At 37.5% G+C, this 23,256-nt stretch overlaps 2 protein-coding genes across 3 annotated transcripts; both read left to right on the top strand.

The window, feature by feature from the left end:
* The first annotated feature begins 6,270 nt into the window (after positions 1-6,270).
* Positions 6,271-11,227, top strand: LOC139152479 (uncharacterized). 2 transcript variants are annotated; one of them, XM_070725630.1, is made up of 3 exons: positions 6,271-7,771; positions 8,510-8,687; positions 9,030-11,227. In XM_070725630.1, exons 2-3 carry the CDS (start codon positions 8,642-8,644, stop codon positions 9,872-9,874), a joined length of 891 nt encoding a protein of 296 aa, XP_070581731.1. In that variant the 5' UTR covers positions 6,271-7,771; positions 8,510-8,641; the 3' UTR covers positions 9,875-11,227. The 2 variants fall into 2 exon arrangements, with proteins under 2 accessions (XP_070581731.1, XP_070581732.1); XM_070725631.1 differs by having other exon boundaries at positions 6,272-7,771.
* A 3,342-nt stretch (positions 11,228-14,569) lies between these two features.
* On the top strand, positions 14,570-23,250 carry LOC139152480 (uncharacterized). The gene is made up of 4 exons (XM_070725633.1): positions 14,570-15,018; positions 18,523-20,164; positions 21,011-21,189; positions 21,785-23,250. The coding sequence occupies exons 2-4, from the start codon at positions 18,543-18,545 to the stop codon at positions 22,633-22,635; spliced, it is 2,652 nt and encodes an 883-aa protein (XP_070581734.1). The 5' UTR covers positions 14,570-15,018; positions 18,523-18,542; the 3' UTR covers positions 22,636-23,250.
* The last annotated feature ends 6 nt before the right edge of the window (positions 23,251-23,256 follow it).

A 23,256-nucleotide genomic window follows, 5' to 3' on the forward strand; every position in this document is an offset into this window, starting at 1 on the left:
GGTCTTACATTACAGTAACCGAAGTTTTACATATTGTGCAGGGTTGCGGTGTCGCAACCACCCGCAGGATATATTTGTTTCTTACACATTAGTGTTCTTTTGAGTGATATGCCAGAGTGAGTGAATTTCTGAGTTTTCAGAGACAAAACCCACAAAGTTTTTTTTGTATAATTTTTCATGGTTTACGATATTCTGTTGCGAAACCAAGCTATCAACGTTCACATTGCGCCAAAATACTTCCTTACAGCAGTCATATTACAACCATCGAACAATACAGTGAAGTAAAATTGTATTCCCAGCAGCATACACTTACAGGAATGAGCAGGTTGTATGACAAAACTATCAAATAATGGAATATTGATTTCATGTGTTTTTTTAACTGTTTATCCACCCACCTTTCAGAATTTTGAGTAGACGCAAACAAAGAATTTATTTTGGTCTTAGTACGACGTGCCTGGTATAATTTCTGGGTGTTTCATTTGGGCAAGCCTGGAAAGTATAGCGGTCGATAACAAGCGCTCTTGTCAACCAAGCATACTAGTAGTTATAGAGTCCAGGACGAGGCCCTGATTATATAATAAAATGAGTTTACCGGTGAAGAACAGTCGTAATTCGATTGACTTCTATTCCGTTGTTAGGCAAGCACCAATGATAAACATGAACTCAGGCCTGATTGTTAGTTTCTGTTTGCTTGTTTAAATGAATGAATGAATGAAATGAATGAATGAATGAATGAATGATTGAACGCATGAATGAATGAATGAATGAATGAATGATTGAACGCATGAATGAATGAATGAATAAGTAACACGGTGAATCATAAATTAACGTTAAACGTCTTTATCTCAACATCTAACTTCTAACAACTAATCTTGAATGGGGATTTCTTTCTCTAGTACCAAAATTTGCACGATGACACCCGATTTTTATTCTTGATTTTGAAAGAGAACTGTCGAAAGATTCCTTGAGAGAAGTTTGAGCTAAAGTTTAATCTTTCACTTTCGAGCGCATACTACCTTAAGAACAAAACAAGACGGAGTGTTTTACAAACGCAACAATAAAGGAAAATGCCGTGAAGTTACAACTTATTAAACTTTAATTGATCGAAGACTTACAACCTATAACAATATCAGCATAACATTTAAAATTATTTCTGTAAATGTAGATGTGGACGTGTTTCATTTAATTAATAGAAATATAACAAGTGTCTAGTATCAGCACAAGTGTCTAGTATCAGCATACAATGTCACAATATTTAGTTGATATAAATGTACATGAGGTCTCATTTCACTGAGTCAAACTTATGTACTTTGCAGCTGCAACCGCCTTCAATTGGAATAACTGTGTCTTTACATATCAAGAACGTGACTGTAATTTTGAATCACTAGAAGTGCCAGTACAATTTTTGGATGTTCAGGTTGGGAAAGCCTGAAGGTGCAATAATGATCGGTAATGTGACATTGTAGTTTTGTCGGGCTCCTGCATGCACGCAGTTCATTGCATGATGAGAGGGAGTTTCATTTCAATCAGCGGAAATAGTATTGTCATTGACAGTGACCAGATCAAATGACGTAAATTCACTCTAAAGTCGTATAACAAGGGGTCACGGGAGTCCCGGGCGGGAACTGAGGCCTGATTGATATTTTTACGTTTTTACATTTATGAATTGCAGATGTACATATACGTAAAACATGATCTTTCTTTATCTCAACAGCCAAACTAACGATCAAAACTTGAAATTGGCCTTAACAATGGTTGAAATATATTACTATCTAGTCAGTGGAAGACAAATAATTTGCTTGCAGTGAGTGTATAAGTTTTAAGTTATCTAGAAAAATAAATATCATGTATCTTCAGGCAGTATATATATGCCACTTTATTAAAATGTGTATTTATCAATACCATTTTTCCCTATTAGAATATGTATCGACATGCAAGTATTGGGATTTTGGTTTCGTTGTATCAGCGTTGATTGCAGACCCGTTGTTAGAGATTGCTATGAATATCAATATGACCGTGCTGGAAAAGGTTTCAACTGCTTAGCATTGTATATTAAAAATTTGCTATGTAGAAATGGGTTTGCAGAAGTTTGGTTAAGTCCTCATCGTGTTAACTGCAATATTTTTCTTCACCAATTTAAACAGAGATGTTATGACATTTCCATACAAGAATCGTGTTCAGATATGAGTAATAGCTCGAAATTAATGACATACAGCAAGTTCAAAAATAACTTTACCAGTGAATTGTATCTTTCTTTTATTTCAAATAGAATATATAGAAATGCCCTTTCTCGTTCTAGAGTATCATCACATTGTCTTCTTATTGAAAAGGGTAGAGAGAGTGGAATCCCTCGAGAAAAAAGATTATGTCCTTTTGTTTGTAATTGCATAGAGGACGAATATCATTTGCAATGATATGTCCAAAATATGAAGCTATTAGGAGACGATTTACACAGCACCTGTAAGTGAATGGAAATTTTTGGGTGCTACTTATGCAATCAGAAAATCAAAATGTACTGGAGAATCTTGGAAAATATCTCTTTTACTCATTTCAAAAGCGTGAAAGTCTTGTAACAAAATAGAATGTTGACAGAGAAGAAAATGTGCTTTCATTGTCACATAAGGCGACTGATACTGTTTCTTTCCGTAAAATTTTGTAGTACATAAAGGTTGGTGGCCTAAAGTACTGAATAAAGTATATATAATATATATATATATATATATATATATATATATATATATATATATATATATATATATATATATGTGTGTGTGTGTGTGTGTGTGTGTGTGTGTGTGTGTGTGTGTTACCATTTATCAAAGCACACCGGGAATTGACGACTTACAGTATTCGAGTTTGCAAGCATGAGAATATCGACATAGAATGCATATAGTCCAGCTTGGACGTGGTTCCTGGTGTTGAAGGCACTATCGAACGAAACTATCGCTGGTCATTTTACGTCAAGTGCCACTTGCTCGGAACAGTTGCATGAGACAGTAAGTATTAAATATCATCATGGTAAAATTTGCTCAAGTGTCAATGGGTCAGGTAATTAATGCTATTTCATCAATCTTCCAGCCCCCCCCCCCCTCAATCGTCTAGCGTCCCCCAATATATTAAATGGTCCGCCACTAATATTAATTGGCGAGGGAGTGAAATACCACTGTAGAAGGCGAACGTTAAGTTATATGGTCATTTCGGTAATTTATTGTCAGTTAATTTATTGTTTGGGGTCGATAAATAGACACATTTTTGCTGGAATGCGGTTCTTCATGACTGGGGGCGATAAGAGAGTGGAGTGTAAATATTTTGCCATATTTCCGTTTCCTGGGATACCACACCACGTGCTTACTTGGTATTTTGTTGGTACCTAAAAATAAACAATCCAGTTGAACCAGATTAATAATTAACATTTATGATGCAAAGAAAATTCCCCGAAAAAGTCTATGAGAATTCAGTGCACATATACGCCCCTTGCACTGTTTTAGAACAACATACGGAGATTGAGATGTGAGTGTCTCTCTCGGGAGAATCATCACTGTCCAAAGAAGTTCAGTGTATTGGCAGATCGAGAGCTCTGAGAACTCGTTCGAATACTTATGCGAACGAGACAGGGCGCTTCATAGTGGTTTACAGGTAGGTTACAGACCTTGTTAATAGTGTACTATAGTTCAGAAAAAGACTGGATAGGTTGAAAATCTTTGCAAATTTACATCAGCTATCTCAAATTTTTACTAGTGCTGCCTTCCATGGCCCAGTGTTGGTTCCAGTGTTTACAGACGGGACTCAGGTGATTGCTCTCTGTCTGTTTGTCTCTCTCTGCCCTTCTGTCTTGAAGACTACCGTGGTATTTAAAAAAATACGTCACACTCAACTTAAATATTTAGTGTATAAGTTAAAGTATATGAATGAACTGAGAACAGTTTAGTCAGCGAGATAATTAGAATTAATCTGCATATTACCGATTTTTGACATTGTTATTATTTTACTTTGGCTGACATTAGCATAAAATTTGCTCGGGACGCATATTTCCACGTTTCCTGTCTGACTTGGGTCAGACAGCTTTGATATATATATGCATAATTTACGAGGGATGTTAGCTGCCATATTGGAATTGTGCAAATTAATGAACTACCTATACACAACACTATATCTGCAAAATGATACCCCGTGCAAAATAAGCAGTGTCGGACTTTGAAATCACTGAAATAGCTTGTTTAACATGTGATATATGGCTAATTATGGTATTTTGTAGGACGGCTGGCAGCCATATTTGATTTATGCAAATTAGACATATTTTCCCATGGTAGATTCGAGTAAACTTTGATATGTTTTTCTGGGTACCTTTCCAAAATGCATTCTGAAGGGAAAAAAATCTGTTTCAATTTGTGATGGGTCTAACCCTACCGGTATTTTGACTTGACAATTAGGATTTCTCGCGCTTTTCATCAAACATCTCCCGCACAGCCTGCTCATAGGTGCCTCAGTATGACTTCATCCAGATTGTTTCAAATGACTGTGAGATTTGTATATTTAAAGTACTACTGATCGCGGAGTATTGTAAAAGGTAACCTTCTAACGGATACAATAATGTCGTGATGGACATTTCAGTATATGTATAGTCGCATTACACATTTCTTTTTTAATTTGGACAACTGTCAACCGAACTCAAAGCGACTGTGAAGATGCAAGATGATGGTGTGTGAGTAAAAGGTACTACAACGGTTTAATTTTTGACACAGTGTGCAGAAGATAAGGACATTTGGTTTTCGTTCGTATTCAGACTCTGAAAATTTTACAATTCTCTTTTTGATCTACCACCTGTGGGGGCCCATTTTGAAGCTCTTGAAGAAAGAAAAACGTTCACTGACTTAGTTTTCGAAAATTATATTTTTTCACCATAGAGTTAACACAGGGATGGCGGCCATTTTGACTTTCAAATATCGGTAAATCTTGGGCAATTTGTTTCTCTCGTACTAACATTTGCACGGTGACTCTTGCTTTTTATTTTTATTTTGAGAGAGAATGATTGAAAGATTCCTTGAGGAAGGGTCGAGCAAAAGTTTAAGTCTTTCACTTTTGAGGCGCATACTACCTTAAGTAATGCAAAGCACTTTACTACAAAGTATACGTAGGACAGTCGACGTTTGTACCTTGTCTTAGCAAATATAACATCTGTATTGAAAATTAATGCGCGATAGTAAATGTTAAAATTGAATAGTTAATTAAGACCATCGCAGTTTATAAAATGAAAATTTCCCAGCTTGTCTTTTTAAAAATTGAACATTTCTTTCGCCCAAGAATATTGGGAATACTCATCAATTGGTAAAAAATCAGTATTGCCAAATTGCTCAAATTGACTATGAATATGTTATTCTTTGTATCGGTGCGTATTTCCGAGGCAAGTGTCCTTAAAAAGAAGGTATACACAAATGCTATATACCAAGTGTGTACATTTGAAATTTAACCTGTCGTTTTGAAAGTGTTAGGTGTTACATTCTTTTTAGCAAATTTATTTTTCCAGTTATCTTAAATTTCTAACACCGAGTTTCCATGGCAGCTCGTGTAGGAATACTACACTACAAGAGTTCATGACGATGGTATGTTTGACACAACGATGGCATCGGTTGCGAAACACTGCTGTCTGAAATATTTGGAACGATTTTGCATGTTTTTGGCTAGCAGTAGTTCCGACTGGTGCCGGGTGAAGTAATTATTGGCATTGAATTTCTCTAGTTTTCATCAGAACACAGATTGTAACAAGTACATATTATTTTCATAAAATTTGTTCTAATTTTTTTCAAAACAGGTCGTGTAATTTTTTGAAAATATTGGACAAAATACCTATTTTGCAAGTTATTATAACGGAATAATGAAGTGAAAAAAGATTGGCCCGATATTAATCATAAATTTGTGAACTCCTTTTGCACTGATGTTACTAGAAAGGAAGTCATGTAAACTATTTTGTGGACTCCAACATGAAATTTTGTAAATTCTCTGATATTACAACGACTGGTGCTAACAAAAAAACTGTCAATTGCTTGGTGCTTTACTGCTTAGTGCAGGGAAAAGGTGAAAGAAATGTAGCAGAGAATGTTGAAATCTTAGCCGGTGCATCTCTAAAGTAAAGAGTGTACAGCAAAATCCTTGACCAGGGTAACTTTCTTTGTCTATTACAGATCATTTGTGAAGGAGAAAGATGGAACAATTAATCAAAGAAGTCTCACACAATGGGGAGCATGCTGATCAGAACAAAAACACCTTTATTGGTCGAATCTTAGAGAGGAAGACAATTTTTCATCACATAAAAAATTGGATGGAACTTCAAGAAGATAACTGTGGTGACATAGCTGAATCTAACCGTATCCTACAAATCAATGGAGCCCCTGGAATTGGTAAATCAACTCTTATGGAGAAAGTTGTGGAAGAATTGAAGATTCATGTCGCAGGTCATGATTCAAGCCTGACATACCACTACATCAATCTGGCAGGACTGTCTGATATAGTAACAGTAAAAAACAAATTGATGCTTACACGTAAACTAGCCCAAGTACAGGATACGCCTGATATACCTTATGATTTAAAGCTGGTTGTCTTTGATCAAGTTGAGGCAGTTGCCGGTTCTGGAGACCGAAAGTTACAGACAGACTTACAGTTGCTGTTTGAAGAAATGGTGATTGAAAGTGAAAATATACTGGTTGTATTAGTCAGCCGCTTTCATCTCAAGTTTCTGAATCTTGGTAAAATCTGCTATGATGTGAAGTTGCAACCACTTTCATCAGATGATTCTCAACATCTGATAAAGTGTTTGGTCCCTGAAATCCACATTGATGAAGAAGAATTGGTCGAGTTGGTAGAACTGTGTGAAGGAATACCACTGGCTCTGGTTCTGTCGGCCAGGATACTGCAGAACGATATTATGACGCTTGATGAACTGTGCAGTTCTCTTAAAGAATGTCAAGTTCATACCTTGGACTGTGCAAATGCTGACACTGACCATGGCCTAGAAGGCGTTGTTAACGCAGCAGTAACTCATTTAACAGATATTCTCAAGGAATACTACGTAACACTTGGTTATTTCCCAAGTGATTTTGGGGTGGATGCAGCTGCCCACGTCCTTGGAAAGGAATCCACAGCGTTTGTTAAACAAGATGCTCTACTCCCTCTGAGGAAAACGCTCTCTGCTATCCATAGAAACTCGCAATGCTCAGCAGAGGGTGACAATTCATGCCTTTTTGCGTCAATTCATGGAAGAGCAGTATTCCGGTCTTCGGAATGAAGAACTGACGAGAGACAGGTATTGCGAGTTTTACGCATTATTGGTCAAACGACTGGCACCTCTGGTGGAAGCCAACAACTGCAAGAAGCTACCACTCTTTATCCAAGAAATTCACAACATTGAGAAACTGCTGAAAGAAGCTGTCAACTGCTCACAAGAACACTACAATCTCTTCACCAAGCTGGCCGTACCATGCAGAATACCTTCTGACCAACTTTTAGGTAAAGAAGCCATAGGATTTTATGAAGCTTGTGTCAACTCTGCAGCTGTATATGCTAAAGCCCATCACGACGCCAGAAATCTTGGTCTGATGTGGTCATCTTATGGCCAAGTGTTGGGTTTTATTGGCAGTAATTTTGAAGCGGCATATACGGCTTACATGAAATCTCTGGAAATTCTTGAACCTCTCGGAGACAGTGAAGATCTTGCCTGGTTATACTCTCACATAGGAGTCAATTTCCATTACAGGGGTATGGAGAAAGAAGCAATTGAGTGAGTTTCTGTGTCTCTTAATTAACGCCTGTAAGATCTATGATTTGTTTAGATACAAGAACAAATAGTCGAATAGTAGGAAGCCATTTATGTAAAATATTGCAACAATAGTAATCTTGATTGAACGAGATTACCTGTGACAATGTGAGAGTGCAGTAACAATCGAATGGAACTACAATATTTTTAAAATATTGCCGGATAATTTTTTTTACAGTGACAAATAATGACAAATCACTTAAAGGGAAGTGGTCGTCGGAACTGCGCATGTGCAACTTGTTGTTTACAAACGATGTATTATATATGAATTTGTTTTATTTCACCAGGGGAAAGGTTACAAGACACATCATACAGTGAAAGAATATAAATAAAAAATGGTAATAGCAAGTTACAACAGTGTTTGTCATCAAAATGTTTTAACATCCCTGGTGAGGACCATGGAAATAGTTCTTACAAACTAGTCAAGTCCATGGCCCAAATATACTGATAATGAGGAATAATACAACATGACTTTAAAGTGACGAAGCATTTAAGATAAATATATATAGATACATCATGTCAAAATAGCTGCAACATTTAAATTTTACGATGTACATTAAGACCAACATGTTTAACTTTCATCAATCGCCAACGTAGCTTGTATACAGTGTTTATATCGGTCGTAGGGGTCCCTAGCGACCTTCGAGCGCCGTTCCGACGACCACCGCCCTTTATAAGGAAACTATCATTTTTCACTTTCAGGAGGTTTGATGTTGCTCTGGCCATGTTCAGGAGAGTTCTGGAGAAAGTGAAAATACAAGAGAAGGAATATATTTTAGAAGGAAAGAATGTCCCTGAAAACTGAAGCGGAGACTGATTCGTACTGAACGACTCATGTGTGGAACTTTGGCTAGTCTTGGAATAGTGCATTGCTGTATAGGTAAGTCGCTCAAATGCGACCCTACGATGATTCAATTGGTTGATTTGAAACATAACGCGGGACTTGATATCAATTTATTGATTCAGACGTGATCTCTGGAGGGACAGTGGTTTATAGTAAATGGTGAAATTGCTAGCATGGTTGCCGCTGCATTTTCAGTCTTTCCATTGTATGGAAATAAATAAATAAACTGCTGGTAAGGTGATTCTAAATCGTGTATCTCCCGAGCTACCATGTTCATAGTATGTAAGCCGTTGGAATGCATCATAAATGTTTCAGCTGTTTCGGCACGGTCACTCCACCTTGGTTTCAGGAAATGTGAACATTATTTTTCATTCTCAGGTAATTGGACACTGAGTGAGAGGTATTCTAATGAATCTTTAGAACGTCGTCAGCGTATGTGGGGACTGCATCCTGTGATTGGAGCCATGTACAACAATATCAGTTACGTCTACCAGAGCCTTGGTGATCCCAGAGGTTTCGAGTATGCTCGCAAAGGTTTGGAGACCAAGATGAGGTTCGATGAGAGACCATCAAAAACGAACATCTCCTCCCTATGCAATGTCGCCATGCAGCACTGTTGCCATGACAATAGTGTTGTGGCTATGAAGTACACCGAAAAAGCACATAAAATGGTAAAACGCATGGGACTGGATCACAATTATGCATCTCTTGTGTACACCTGCCTTGGGGAGGTCCACACTCTCAGTGGACATTTCGAGGAAGCTTTGGAGTGGCACAGGAAATCTGTCACTCACAGAAAGGCTAATTTCGGCCTAAAACATCAGTTCACGGCTGAAGCACTCCATTGCCTTGGCAACACACTGATGAAATCTGGTCAATCTGAGGAAGCCTTGAAGGAATTAAATGAGTGTTTGCAAATTAGAAAAGATATTGCCAAAAATATGCCAACCTGTGATGTAGGGATTGTTAGGGTGGAAGAAAGCATTGCGAATGCTTACATGGAAGTCGGTGATAAGGAAAAAGCTAAAAAACATTATGGTCTTGCCATCGCTGAATCGCAGAGATTGCAAGATATATATGAAGACAAACAAGAAATAACTGTAAAGATAGATCAAACAAAAGGAGAAACAGAAAGATTAATAGAATTACAAAGTTGCGTTGAAACGGGTAGAAAGCCGATAATTATGTCAGCAAATGTACAACCACTAAACATCTTCAGTTAAGTTGGTAGAAATTTTTACCGGAACAGTTTGATCCTAACGATCCGTTGCATTGCTACATTGGTGCCTATAACGACGGCCAAGGGGACAGTTCAACTCATTGTTTCCCACTAACTCAAAATTGAAGTAACGATGAGAATAAAAGACACAAAGGGCAACAGTTTCCAAGTTCCAATACAGCAATCTTGTTTTTCTTTCGATTTCCATGATGTGGCTCAGACCAGTTCTTTCGTTGAACGATCAGCCAGTTTGCATGCCAAACCCTGTCACAATCGACTTCATATTTTCGATATGACGCAACTCAGACCAATTCATTCGGTCAAATTCTCAGTGAATTTCCGTGTTATTAAGCTTAGGGTTGTTACACATCCAACATATTTTCGATAATTCTTTTGAAACGTTTTCGTGTGAAAATAAACATTTGCCCGAAAATTTAGATTACGTTTTTGAAAATTGCAACTGTAAGAACGACGAAATTGGTGCTCGCCAATAGGTGAACACCATAGAAAAGGCATATTATCGATTCAGACTATTAGCTTCAATAACAGCCATTCATGCAACACCGACAACTTTGTCACACAAGCATTTGACACAAACATTCAAAAACAAATTCTAAGAATCTCTGATTTTCTCATTCGTAAATATTTTGATGCGATTCAGTACAATCGTATTTACCACAATATACATTACAGTAAAAGTATGTAGAACATTCATTGCGAAGTAAAAAGGCATCGAACTTTTCGTGCCTAGTTTTTAAACCTCTCTGGCTGCGTATTTTTATCAAAAAGGCATGAATACGAAAGTTGTGATAGCCAGTACAATTTTAATACTATACAGCCCACCATATCCACATTATTGGTTAAGTTCCCAGCTTTTATCACTACTCCTCGCCAGTAATGTACAATTTTTAGGGTCTATACTATTAGGTAGATAGTGATATGTTTTTCATCAACTGACAACCCAAGTTTATGATTTATGACATTATATGTATATATTTGCAAACATAATAATAATAATAATAATATTTTATTGCTTGCTTGTAAATATAGGATTTACATCACATTTGTGGCAATAAAAGTGTGATACAAAAATAAGTTAAAATTTTCTTCAATAAAGATAAAGTATTACAGTATAATAATAGTAGCTAATAATAAATATAACTAGGTATTTCTTTGTTTATATAAAGTAAAAATATAATCTGCAAGTTGTTCATTAAAAGATAACTCTTGTTTTGTTAGTAGAGAAATAAGCTGATTTTCAGTATCGTCGTTTGGGAAATTGATTTTACTGAAAAAGTTCGTTCTTTGGACTTTGTATTTCTGACAGACTAATAAAAAGTGTGTTTCATCTTCAATACTGTTGGTGTTACACTGATTGCAGTATCTTTCAGTAATTGGGGTTTTTGGAACAGTGTGTCTCCCTTTTTCAATTGCTAGATCATGATTGCTAATGCGAAGTTTGGTGAGCAATTTTCTTTTCTCACCTTGCAACTGTGTTAAGTAGGGTTCTAATCTAAATTACGTTTTATTTTGGCATACATTCTTAGTTTATTATTTTCATCAGTGATCAACTTTTTCCAAAAGACTTCATAATTGTTTGTTAAATTTGACATAATAATAATTGTTTAAATAATAAATAATAATAAATGTTTTAATAATTTAACATATGAGAATGCTTCAAACTAGAATCACACTTTTCACATACATATCAAGATGTGTACTTACCATAATGTATATTTAGAAGCATTTGATATAGAGGGACAATAGCTGGAACTTTTTATTTTCAGTGTTGTTCTCTAAAACAAAATAATTTGTACACTTTTTAAAAATATTTTCTCTGGAGTATTGGTATATCATAATAGCCTTGCTGACAATTCATTGCGTAGGATATGCAATGCATCAAAATTTATGCAACAATGAAGCGACGCCTTGAATGTATACGCAATAACCGTGCAACGATATCAGTATACAATTCCATACTATATTTGTACTTGTTTAGGTCTTACATTACAGTAACCGAAGTTTTACATATTGTGCAGGGTTGCGGTGCCGCAACCACCCGCAGGATATATTTGTTTCTCACATGTAAATGTTGGAAGCATATACTGTTCTCTTGAGTGATATGACTGGGTAAGTAAATTTCAGAGGTTTCCGAGACAAAACCGGCAAAGTTTTTTTTTGTAGAATTTTTCATGGTTTACGATATTATGTTGCGAAACCAAGCTATCAACGTTCACATTGCGCCAAAACACTTCCTTACAGCAGTCATATTACAACCATCGAACAATACAGTGAAGTAAAATTGTGTTCCCAGCAGCATATAGTTACAGGAATGAGCAGGTTGTATGACAAAACTATCAAATAATGGAATATTGATTCCATGTGTTTTTTTAAACTGCTTATCCGCCCACTTTCGGAGTTTTGAGTAGACGCAAACAAAGAATTTATTTGGACTTAGGACGAAGTGCCAGGTAATTTCTGGGTGTTTCATTCCGGCAAGGAAGGTATAGCGGTCGATAACAAGCGCTCCTGTCAACCAAGCATACTAGTAGTTTTAGATTCCTGGACGAGGCCCTGATTATATAATAAAATGAGTTTGATGGTGATGGAAATGAATGAATGAATGAACGAACAAGTCTTTATCTCAACATCTAACTATACGAGCAGAACTTTGAAATTGTCAGTGCAATAGGAGTAATGTCATACTGTCTTGACAGCATTTGACACATGACTTGTTTGCAAGGAGTATTAAAAGTTTCGGGCGCCCTTGCAAAATACATTTGATCTGAAGTTAGGCCGCGTTCAAAAAAAAATGGTGAGGGGTGGGGTGGGGGCTGGAGGAATTCAGGGGGATTTGAAAATTTTTGGGGTAGTGGAGGGGGGACTTGAAAATTTTGCTCTACCTGTAGGGGGGGGACCTGAAAATATTTTGACTACCAACATTTGATGTCGTCCAATGGTTCTAATGTTAGTAATAATTAAACAAAATCTAGAACCGTTTTGTCGCATTTTATGTCTTTAATCTCGAAAAAATCTAAAAATGTATGAATGCCATTAAATTTTCGTAAAACAAGTTGGCCTTGTAATGGGGCAGGAGCTGCAACTGTCGATAATTTTTCAATATTTCTATGCAATGTATCAAACACAGTTTCTTGGTGTCTCTCTACAGCATGCTGAAAAACACAATATTCAGTTTGTCAACAAAGCCCATTTGTCTAAATATTGGTGATAATTGAATGATACAAATGCACGGTACATGTAGGCTGTGTTGGCAAGCTGAATACTGGACAGCTCAACATGCTGTAGGGAGTAGAACAAGAATGCAATTGTATAAACTGAACAAAAATATTGTCAAAATATAAAGTTAATACAACTACTGCCCTGTTACTACACTTGCAGTGATAGTGATACATGTAGCTCTGACTCTGATGTAGTTTAAGAAGAGTTTCGGTCTTAGGACACTCAATTGACAGTGAAACATACAATTACTTGTACACAATATCCAGCCAGAGAGCAACACATAGAGGACTAGGTGACTAACGGTTACCATGGATTTTTGAATTCTGGCATATGAGAACAATCAAATATTAGAGAAAAAGATGGGGTCACTATACTTGATCTTATACAAATGTACGATGAAAAGTCAGTTTTTCTAAAATCACTTAAAATCAATATATAAAACCAATTTCAAGTTCATGCAGTGAATGAAATTTTCACATCTCATTGTACAAAAACACAAAAGTAAAACTTTGAACAGTAAAGAAAAAAATGTGTTACTAAATGGTGTTGAACATCTGCATGCAGAACGACACATTACATGTTTATTTTTACTCTGCGTGCATTCCCTATAAATATGCGGCTATGTGGTTATTTGGGGGGGATTTGAAAATTTTTTCAGGGTATTGGGGGGACTTGAAAATTTTTGAGGGTATTGAGAGGGGATCTGAAAAAAAATAAGATTTCAATCGCGATTCCTCCAGCCCCCCTCACTAATTTTTTTTGAACGAGGCCTTAGTCTGTATTTGCTATTTCACAAACATTTATTCCTCACAACAGACAAATCATAGGAATGAAACCTTATTGATGAGAATGCCGACACATAACGCTGAAATTGGCGTTCTGGTATGTCTTGGACGACTAGAGGGCGAACATAATCGCCTCTCCGTCGGGGTCATCTAAGGTCAAGTGACACTTCTTCGGAACAGATTATATGAGACAGCTTTGCTTTCATGGTAAGATAGCTAAATTGCTCTTCTATTTGCAAACTTCATATATGATTCATGTATTCAACGTCTCTTCTTTTTTCCAAAAAAATCAATACCTTGCGCACTTTATTTTATGCGTATTTGGGGTAAACTACATATTTTTTCTTAAGGCCCAACCCAATTTTTTTTCTTAGGTACAACACTTTTAAGTAAGCTAACCCTATAGCTAACCCTAACCCTAATTCTAAACCCCTCCAAAATTGGCATTTGATACGCTTCTTCCAAGAAAAGTCCGCGATTAAAGTGATTTCCGGGAGGCGGACGGGCAAAAGGAAAATGACCAGGTTTTGCCGATCACAACTTACCACGAGTGTTTAGAATATACAATCACAGAGTTGGCTCTCGATATTACGAAAGTGTTTACCTCACTAAAACTGCAGAGAGAGAAAGAGAGAGAGAGATTAATACTGCAGAGAGAGGAGAGATCCTTTGCCATAGAGGGCGCAATTTTATGAGGTCACCATATCTGAGGTCAAGTGGCAACTTCAGTAAAGGAGGTGATATAATTGCATAAATACAAAGAGTTTGAAATATTGGGACACCATGATTTTTAGGAATAGCCTATTTTCCCACGAAATTGTGCTCCACTGTTGGCTGATCAAATATGATCCCGTGATAGCCAACAGTTTTAATAATGTTGACGATGGCGAAAAGGGAATTCCCCGATTCAGTGAAAGTGACTCGACTCTGACGGATGACGCGCGCTTTCACTTTTGCCGTTTTGGAGCAACGCAGATGTCAATTTCCCTAGAGCATAGCAACGCGGTTAACGTTTTAAGACTACTTAGGCAGTTTTAGAGTTTCACAACTCGTACGGACACGTCGGACGAATACTCAAGCCACAAACGAGACAGATCGGGAACACTGGGCATCGTCAACGAAGGTAAGGTAGGCCTATAGGCTGCACTGCAGTAAAAACGCTTTAAAGTAACATCCAAAGACAAGGCGGGTTCAAACATCGTCTATTTTTACAAACTTTCAGGGATTATTGTGTGCATTGCAATTTTTGGGGCTTTTCACAGTTTCAGTTGATTGTATATGTAGGTCTCCAGTATCGGAGGACAGTCTGGTTCACGTTCTATTAATCATGAAATACTCAGGAGAAGAAGAAAAATGTGGGCAGATCGAGCGTCGATTTATTTTCCCCACAGCAAAGTACCAAGCTGAAGAACATCACCCAATGCAATGTAGTGTAAACCTCACCGATACTGTCTCCAGCATCTCAATTTTGTCATAATCCAAATCGGTTGAATATTGCGGAATAGAAAATAGGGAACATTATGGGGAAAACATTTCAAAATGGCAGTTCCAGTTCTTAAGTACACTTTAAACACACTGCGCAAGTTGTTATTCATTTTGGACAATAGGCGGACTTATAAAGTTAAGTCAACCATAATAAAGCCCAGAGCTTGAAGTATTTGTATGAAAGGGTTGGACTGGGGCTACTTGGCAATCATTAGTTTCTAGACAAAATACAGTGAGCGAAAATTCGGTATAAAAGTCGAGCACTTATACAAATTATCCAACGCATATCATAAATTTCAGATTGCAGAACTAAAACATTCAGCATTGCATTGTAGCACTACAGCGGACGTGATGCAATGTACTTCTCCTTTGCCTAAAAATGTCTCCTCACATCGCAAAAATCGAGGTGTATTCGTCTACTGTATTGTCAACGCTATAGCATTACTAATTTATGAGACGACGCTTTCATAGCATGCCTTATAAAATGAAGAATTTATGCCCAAGAGTATGTGTTGTATTTATAAATCAATGATTCTAGAGCCCTCTTTCTTGTCAGTATATTATTGTTCGTAGAGAGTAAGTATTGAATCATCTACAGCAAGTGCTTAAAATTGTCGTCAAAGACATGTAAGCTTTTACTTTTGACCTGGTCGCTCTCACCGTAGAACGCGCCTGGGGGGGGGGGGGGGGGGGTTCAGACATTCGGGCTTTCAAATTCCAACAATTCTCATATGACCTACAACTTGTGGGGCTCATTTTAAAGCTCTTGACGAAAGAAAACTTGAAGTTTTCACTGTCTTAGTTTTTCTAACATCGAAAAATTGATTTTTCTCCGTAGAGTTAACACAGGGATGACGGCTACTTTGAATTTTAAATATCGGGAAATCGATAGTTAACTCTCTGTAGTACAAAAATTGTAGGGTGACTCGTGATTTTTATTATTCTTGCTTTCGTAATAGAATCGTCGAAAGTTTCATGAGGAAAGTTTGAGCAAAATATTTACATGTAAGTCTTTCACTTTCGAGACGCATATTACCTTAAGTCGTGTTTACAACAAATTGTTTCTGGAAACTGGCCAACGTTACTCGATACAGCAGTTATTGCAATTTTCTGTTTGTTTTTGAGTGTAGCATTGCCTAGCATACATGGCATTTACTAGCACTGCTGACGGCGGAAGTTCGGATGAAGTTTGAGTGTACGGTGGTTTGCTTCTTGTGTTTGAGTGCATAATATGGCGTTGAATGCCTGCCATAATTAAGCTATACCATTTTTAATTACGAATAATTCTGTACACGTTATTTCTTATGTGTTGTAAAAAACTTAGGACCGATTTTGTAGCATGTCAACGGTAGCACTGTGACGTCACTACGGGCGTCACTAGGTAACAGTAAACCCTAAAACCCTCTTTTGACATCGGTGGCAATTTTTTCACTTGTTAAACATGAGTAGTCATTGACATCGGATACAGAACATGACATTTCTTTAGTTTTTTTTTGAAATCTTTCTTCCGACTTAATTTCTAATTATCTGATACATATGAGAAGAAATGCGGTGACACTGTTTGGCTGAAACACGATTGGAACTAAATTGGGATAATTGGATTGGCGCAATTCTCAAGAATTTTAGAAATTTGTCTAATATTACACCATATTTGCTTACCATCTTTAAAATTTTATTCAAAATGTACGATGTTGTTGTAATGTTTTGAGTAAGAGTGCATGATAGTATCTAATGCAATATTGTTCAAAACATAGGAACAATATTCATATTTGAATGAAAATGGGTGAGCTTGTCCGGAGTATCTTCATTACTGGAACACTAGTAATATCAGTTTGTCACTTTTGCTCGAACAAATGAAGCTTTTCGATTGATTTACAGTTAAGTCAGTCAGGGTCATTTAAAATGTGCCCTGACTCAATTTAATGTTTATGAAGCCTTAATTCACGAAAATGGCAGGGGCATTTCAAAAGTGTCCTGACTCAAAAGTCGTCAATTAGAGAAATTTAAGCATTTTGTCTCGTTTCTTCAGTACATTTACACAAAAATGAACTTTTTTTCATGAAAATGAATCCGATGAAAGAGGTATGCAATAATCGTTGCGTTTTCGTTGTTTTGTTCGATGAGAACAATATTTAAAATTTTACACTATTCAATCATTTTGTAAAATTTCAGCCGTAAAAATTTCGATTTCGTACATTTCCTAATAATTTCTCTCATCCAATTTTCCAAATTAGTTACAATCGTGTTCTGAATATTTTAGTACCAGGGTAACGGCCACAGGCTGCCAAAGCAAATGAAATAAAAGCGTAGAAGGCGCAGCTGAAACGAAATTGAGTTTTTGAACCGGTACTATATAAAGTGAATCGCGTATATATTGTATCATGTCACCATCTGGTCGGACAAGAGCTAATTCCACCGATACTAAACTAATGTTTTACCAGTGCTAAAACGGACCCCCAAACAAGCATAGAGGGTCAATGCGGAAACCAGTGAAGGGGGAGCGCATTTAACTTGCAGGGAAAATGTGGGGGTAATAATGAAATAAATAAATAGATAAATGGTTAATTTAGCATTTTGCAAACACATGTGTGGACATTTTCATTCTCGTTGCAAAAATACCTAACTGTACCTTCCTTACTTTGTCATTCTTGCACTGTCACTTTTTGTCGTCTGCTTCACTGGACATCGGCCGAATGCATTACTGAGCTGACGAAAAATATTTCCCAAATGAAACAGCTGACTTGGTTCAAGTAGAAGACAACCGATTCGCAAATTTTACTGGAACAAGTTAGAGTTCGCGTTGTACTATGAATAAAATGTAATATTAATGAACGGAATGCGTATGTTGTCGTTAGATACTGTGAGCGTGTGTAGTCAACGTAATCCCAACTTATAAAATGTTAAAAATGTAAAAAAAGCTCTGTTTCAGGCGCTGAATTTCCTACATTCGATCTCTCAGACGACAGTTTTCTGTACTTGGGGCATAAATGACAATGATGCCCAAATATAGACGACTGAAACACACAAGTTTAATATAAATCGGTGCGTTCTAAATGTCGCAAAACGTGCCAAAATATCGTGTATACCCACCTGCACGTGGGTTATTGCTTAAATATCTGATGGTTTTATTAATTTGTTATAGATCATTGGTAAAGATCGAACATGGAAAAACTGACTGGAGAGGTGTCACAGTGTTTGGTAGGTACTGATCTTAGCAACCACAATGACTCTGATCAGAATGGCAACGGCACCTTCATTGGTAGAGTCTCGGAGAAAATGGCGATCATTCAGCAGATGAAGACATGGATGGGACTCTCAGAAGGTGACTGTAGCGACACTGGAGAAACCGATCCTATCCGCATCGTACAAATCAATGGAGCCCCTGGAATTGGTAAATCAACTCTTATGGAAAAAGTAGTTGAAGAATTGAAGATTGATGTCGCAGGTTGTGATCGAAGCCTGACAGACCACTACATCAATCTGGCAGGACTGTCTGATATAGTTACTGTCAGAACCAAACTGATGTTCAGTCTTAGTCAAGTTCAAGATACACCTAACACAACTCGTGGTTTTGGTAAATTGGAAGGTATCCATCTGGTGGTTTTTGATCACGTCGAAGCAGTCGCTGGTACTGGAGACAGGGAGTTGCAGACAGATTTCCAATTATTGTGTGAAGAAATGGGGAGTGATCGTGAAACTGACGACATCTTTATTGTTTTAATCAGCCGCTTCCAGCTCAAGTTTCTTAGTCTTGACAAGATCTGTCTCAGTGTGAAGTTGCGACCACTTTCGTCCAGTGATTCCCAGCATCTGATAAAGTGTTTGGTTCCTGAAATCCACTTTGAAGAGGAAGAATTGGTCGAATTGGTTGGGCTGTGTGAAGGAATACCACTGGCTCTGGTTCTGTCGGCCAGGATACTGCAGAATGATATTATGACGCCTGATGAGCTGTGTAGTTCTCTTAAAGAATGTCAAGTTCATACCTTGGACTGTGCAAATGCTGACACTGACCATGGCCTAGAGAGTGTTGTCAAAAGAGCAGTAGCTCATTTAACAGATATTCTCAAGGAATACTACGTAACACTTGGTTATTTCCCAAGTGATTTTGGGGTTGATGCAGCTGCCCACGTCCTTGGAAAGGAATCCACAGCGTTTGTTAAACAAGATGCTCTACTTCCTCTGAGAAAACGCTCTCTGCTATCCATAGAAACTCGCAATGCTCAGCAGAGGGTGACAATTCATGCCTTTTTGCGTCACTTCATGGAAGAGCAGTATTCCGGTCTTCGGAATGAAGAACTGACGAGAGACAGGTATTGCGAGTTTTACGCATTATTGGTCCAACGACTGGCACCTCTGGTGGAAGCCAACAACTGCAAGAAGCTACCACTGTTTATCCAAGAAATTCACAACATTGAGAAACTGCTGAAAGAAGCTGTCAACTGCTCACAAGAACACTACAATCTGTTCATCAAGCTGGCCTACCATGCAGAATACCTTCTCACCAATTTCTTTGGTAAAGAAGCCATAAGATTTTATGAAGCTTGTGTCAACTCAGCAGCTGTCTATGCTGAAGCCCATGATGACGCCAGAAATCTTGGTCTGATGTGGTCATCTTATGGCCAAGTGTTGGGTTTTATTGGCAGTAATTTTGAAGCAGCATATGCGGCTTACATGAAATCCCTGGAAATTCTTGAACCTCTCGGAGACAGTGAAGATCTTGCCTGGCTATACTCTCACATTGGATTCAATTTCCATGACAGGGGTATGGAGAAAGAAGCAATTGAGTAAGTTCAATGTGTATGTGACTTCAAAACACAGAATCATCTGCAAAAAGAGTCAATAAAATAAATAACATCTAGGTAATTTATATTGTTTGAACTTTTTGATTTCTTTGATTAAAACTACCACTACCTGTGATATTATACAGACAGAAGGTCATTGTGGTGACGGGTCATAAAATCCTTCGCCAGTGAATCACTAGAAATACTTAACTTTTGTCATGGAAAGGTTGGTTGACTCAATTTCTAAAAATTCCCCCACCCCCAAAACTCTCCTGGCACCTGTCGTTTTCAACTTCCGGTTTCAGGTTGTTTTACCACCAGTCCCCCAGTTCCTTTTCTGGCAATTCTTTTCGCCTCAAGACCTTTTCTTTTTTCACTTTTTTCGTGGAGTCTTGACCTAGAATAGTTTTCTACCAGAAATGAATTACTTTGCTCTGTGTTTATAGATTGAACAAATGCAAATGTAGTAATGTTATTATTAAGACCTCAAAAGGTGGTTTGTCATCATTTTTCATCTATAAATTGCTGCTTTTTTGGTTCATCTATAATTTGATGTATTTTTGTGAGATACAGGTATCGAACTTTGAATTCAACTGCTGAAGTAGCATATCAGACGCCTCAAACGCACTTGTTCAGCGCCTCTACTGTTCAATGTTGTTGTATCTTTTGTTTTCTTACTGAATACATGTACTTCCAAATCCACGCTCACAATTTCGTGACCCCGACGTAAGTCATAATCGAAAAATTGTCTTATGTAAACGCCAAAAAATGTTTTAATTTGACTAGTGTGCTCTATACAATGACATCTTACGATTCAAAGCTCAAAGCATGGTCTATTATTGTTTTCAGATGGTTTGATGTTGCCCTTGCCATGTTCAGGAGAGTTTTGGAAAAACTGGAAAATGAAGAAAAGGAATATGCAGCTATTGGGAAAGATGTTCCTGAATCTCTGAAGCACAGGTTGATTTGCACCCAGCGATTCATGTGTGGAACTTTGGCTAGTCTTGGAATTGTGCATTGCTGTATTGGTAAGTCAGTTTGATTGTAAGAATTAGCGTACACGGTGTGTAATCGGTTTCTGTATGCATGTAGATGGCATTTGAACAGCATCTTAGAATGAAAACAATGCCGGGGATAAGGTAAAGAAAAAAATAAAAAGTTTGTTTCTCATCCGCGCACGCGTCAATTCAGACCTGCCGCGTCGACCATTTTCCTGCTCATGAGGAATAAAATGAAAAAATAAATGCAAAAATGTGCGACGATAGTGCACAACACAGTGCTGTATAAAACAGAACTGTAAACAAAATAACTGACACTTATATTCCATTCAGAACTGTACACACATATGTCACTGTTATATTAAGCTGTCATAACTGCATTGCTGCATTAAAAGTCAAACCACAGAATTGTTGCCATACAAAAATACTACGTAAATTTATCTCTGTGTGCATTCCTATGTTGCTTTCATGGTTTTTTTTTTGCGCGTTCTTGTTGGTTGAAGAATAAAAAAAAATTGAGAAGAAAAAAACCCATGTCACTGAATCATTTTTGAAATATATCTAAGATGAGAAACAAACGTTTCATTTTCCTTGGCCTAAGTGTATATATATTTTCATTTTACAGGTAATTGCAGATTGAGTGAGAAGTATTCTAGTGAGGCTTTACAACGTCGTCAGCGTATGTGGGGTCTGCATCCTGTGATTGGAGCCATGTACAACAATATCAGTTACGTCTACCAGAGCCTTGGTGATCCCAGAGGTTTTGAGTATGCTTGCAAAGGTTTGGAGACCAAGATGAGGTTCGATGAGAGACCATCAAATACAAACATCGCCTCCCTATGCAATGTCGCCATGCAGCATTGTTACTGCGGCAATAGTGTTGAGGCAATGAAGTACACCAAGAAAGCATATCACATGGTTAAACGCATGGGACTGGATCATAAAAATGCGTCTCTCGTGTACACTTGCTTTGGGGAGGTCTACACCTTCCTGGAAGATTTTGAAGAAGCTCTGAAGTGGCACAAGAAAGCTGTCGCACATAGAAAAGAACATCTTGGCCCCAAACATCAGTTTACGGCTGAAGCACTCCATTGCCTTGGCAACACACTGATGAAGGCAGGTCAATTTCAGGAAGCCTTGAAGAAGCTGGAGGAGTGTTTGGAAATAAGGAAAGAAGTTGCAAAAAATATGTCAACCCTGGATGTAGGCATTGCTTGGGTGGAGGAAAATATAGCAGATGTTTACATGAAAGTCGGTGACAAGGAAAAGGCCAAGCATCACTATGGCCTTGCTATTATTGAGTCACGGAGGTTGTACAAGATATATGAAGAGAAAACTGAAGTTATCAAGCTAGATCATACAAAACAGGAGATGGAGAGACTGAAAGAATTACAAATTAACGTCGATACTGGAAGTGAGCCTACAATTATGCCAGCAAATCCACAACCACTGAATATTTTCAGTTTGAGCTGGTAGAGAATTTCACCAGACTGATGAAGGTAGAACAAGCCAAGGGTTAGTTTTACAGACACTGAGATTTTGACAATTTGTGGTCTGCAGTTTGTGTGGACTCCTTTGAAGCTTGTGGAGCAGATGAAGTTGTCTGGTTGTTTCAAAATTTTCCCCCATTGAGTTACCACTGTGTTTCTAGACAGCTGATAAGGGCAGTTCTTACTGTGCTGACTAGTAAGCTCACCCTAAGTGGGGATTACATAGAAACTTTTCACTTTGTGCTGTTTTCTTTATAGTGTCATGTTGATTTTTTTCCCTATTTTGAAACGTTTTGGTAATACACACTAGTGGTTGATTTGGTTTGAAAATTAGTCATTTCTGTTCCCTTACAAAATAAATGATTACAGATTGAAGACTGTATAATTGAAAGTACTCAATGCAATTCTGTCATTGAAGATTGCCATTATGAATGTATTTCTTATTTCTTTGCACTGCAGATTTTTACATCTAGTTAATATAATGCATGATAAGCCGAGGCAGTTGATGTTATAGTTATGTATTATATTAGTATCTGTCTTTGCTGGACATACTGGTTGTGTGTGGATTTCAATGTTTTATCAATAAAAGTTGTGCCAATGATTTTGC

The sequence above is a fragment of the Ptychodera flava genome, chromosome 16, assembly GCF_041260155.1.
Source record: "Ptychodera flava strain L36383 chromosome 16, AS_Pfla_20210202, whole genome shotgun sequence".
Taxonomy (NCBI): Eukaryota; Metazoa; Hemichordata; class Enteropneusta; family Ptychoderidae; genus Ptychodera; species Ptychodera flava.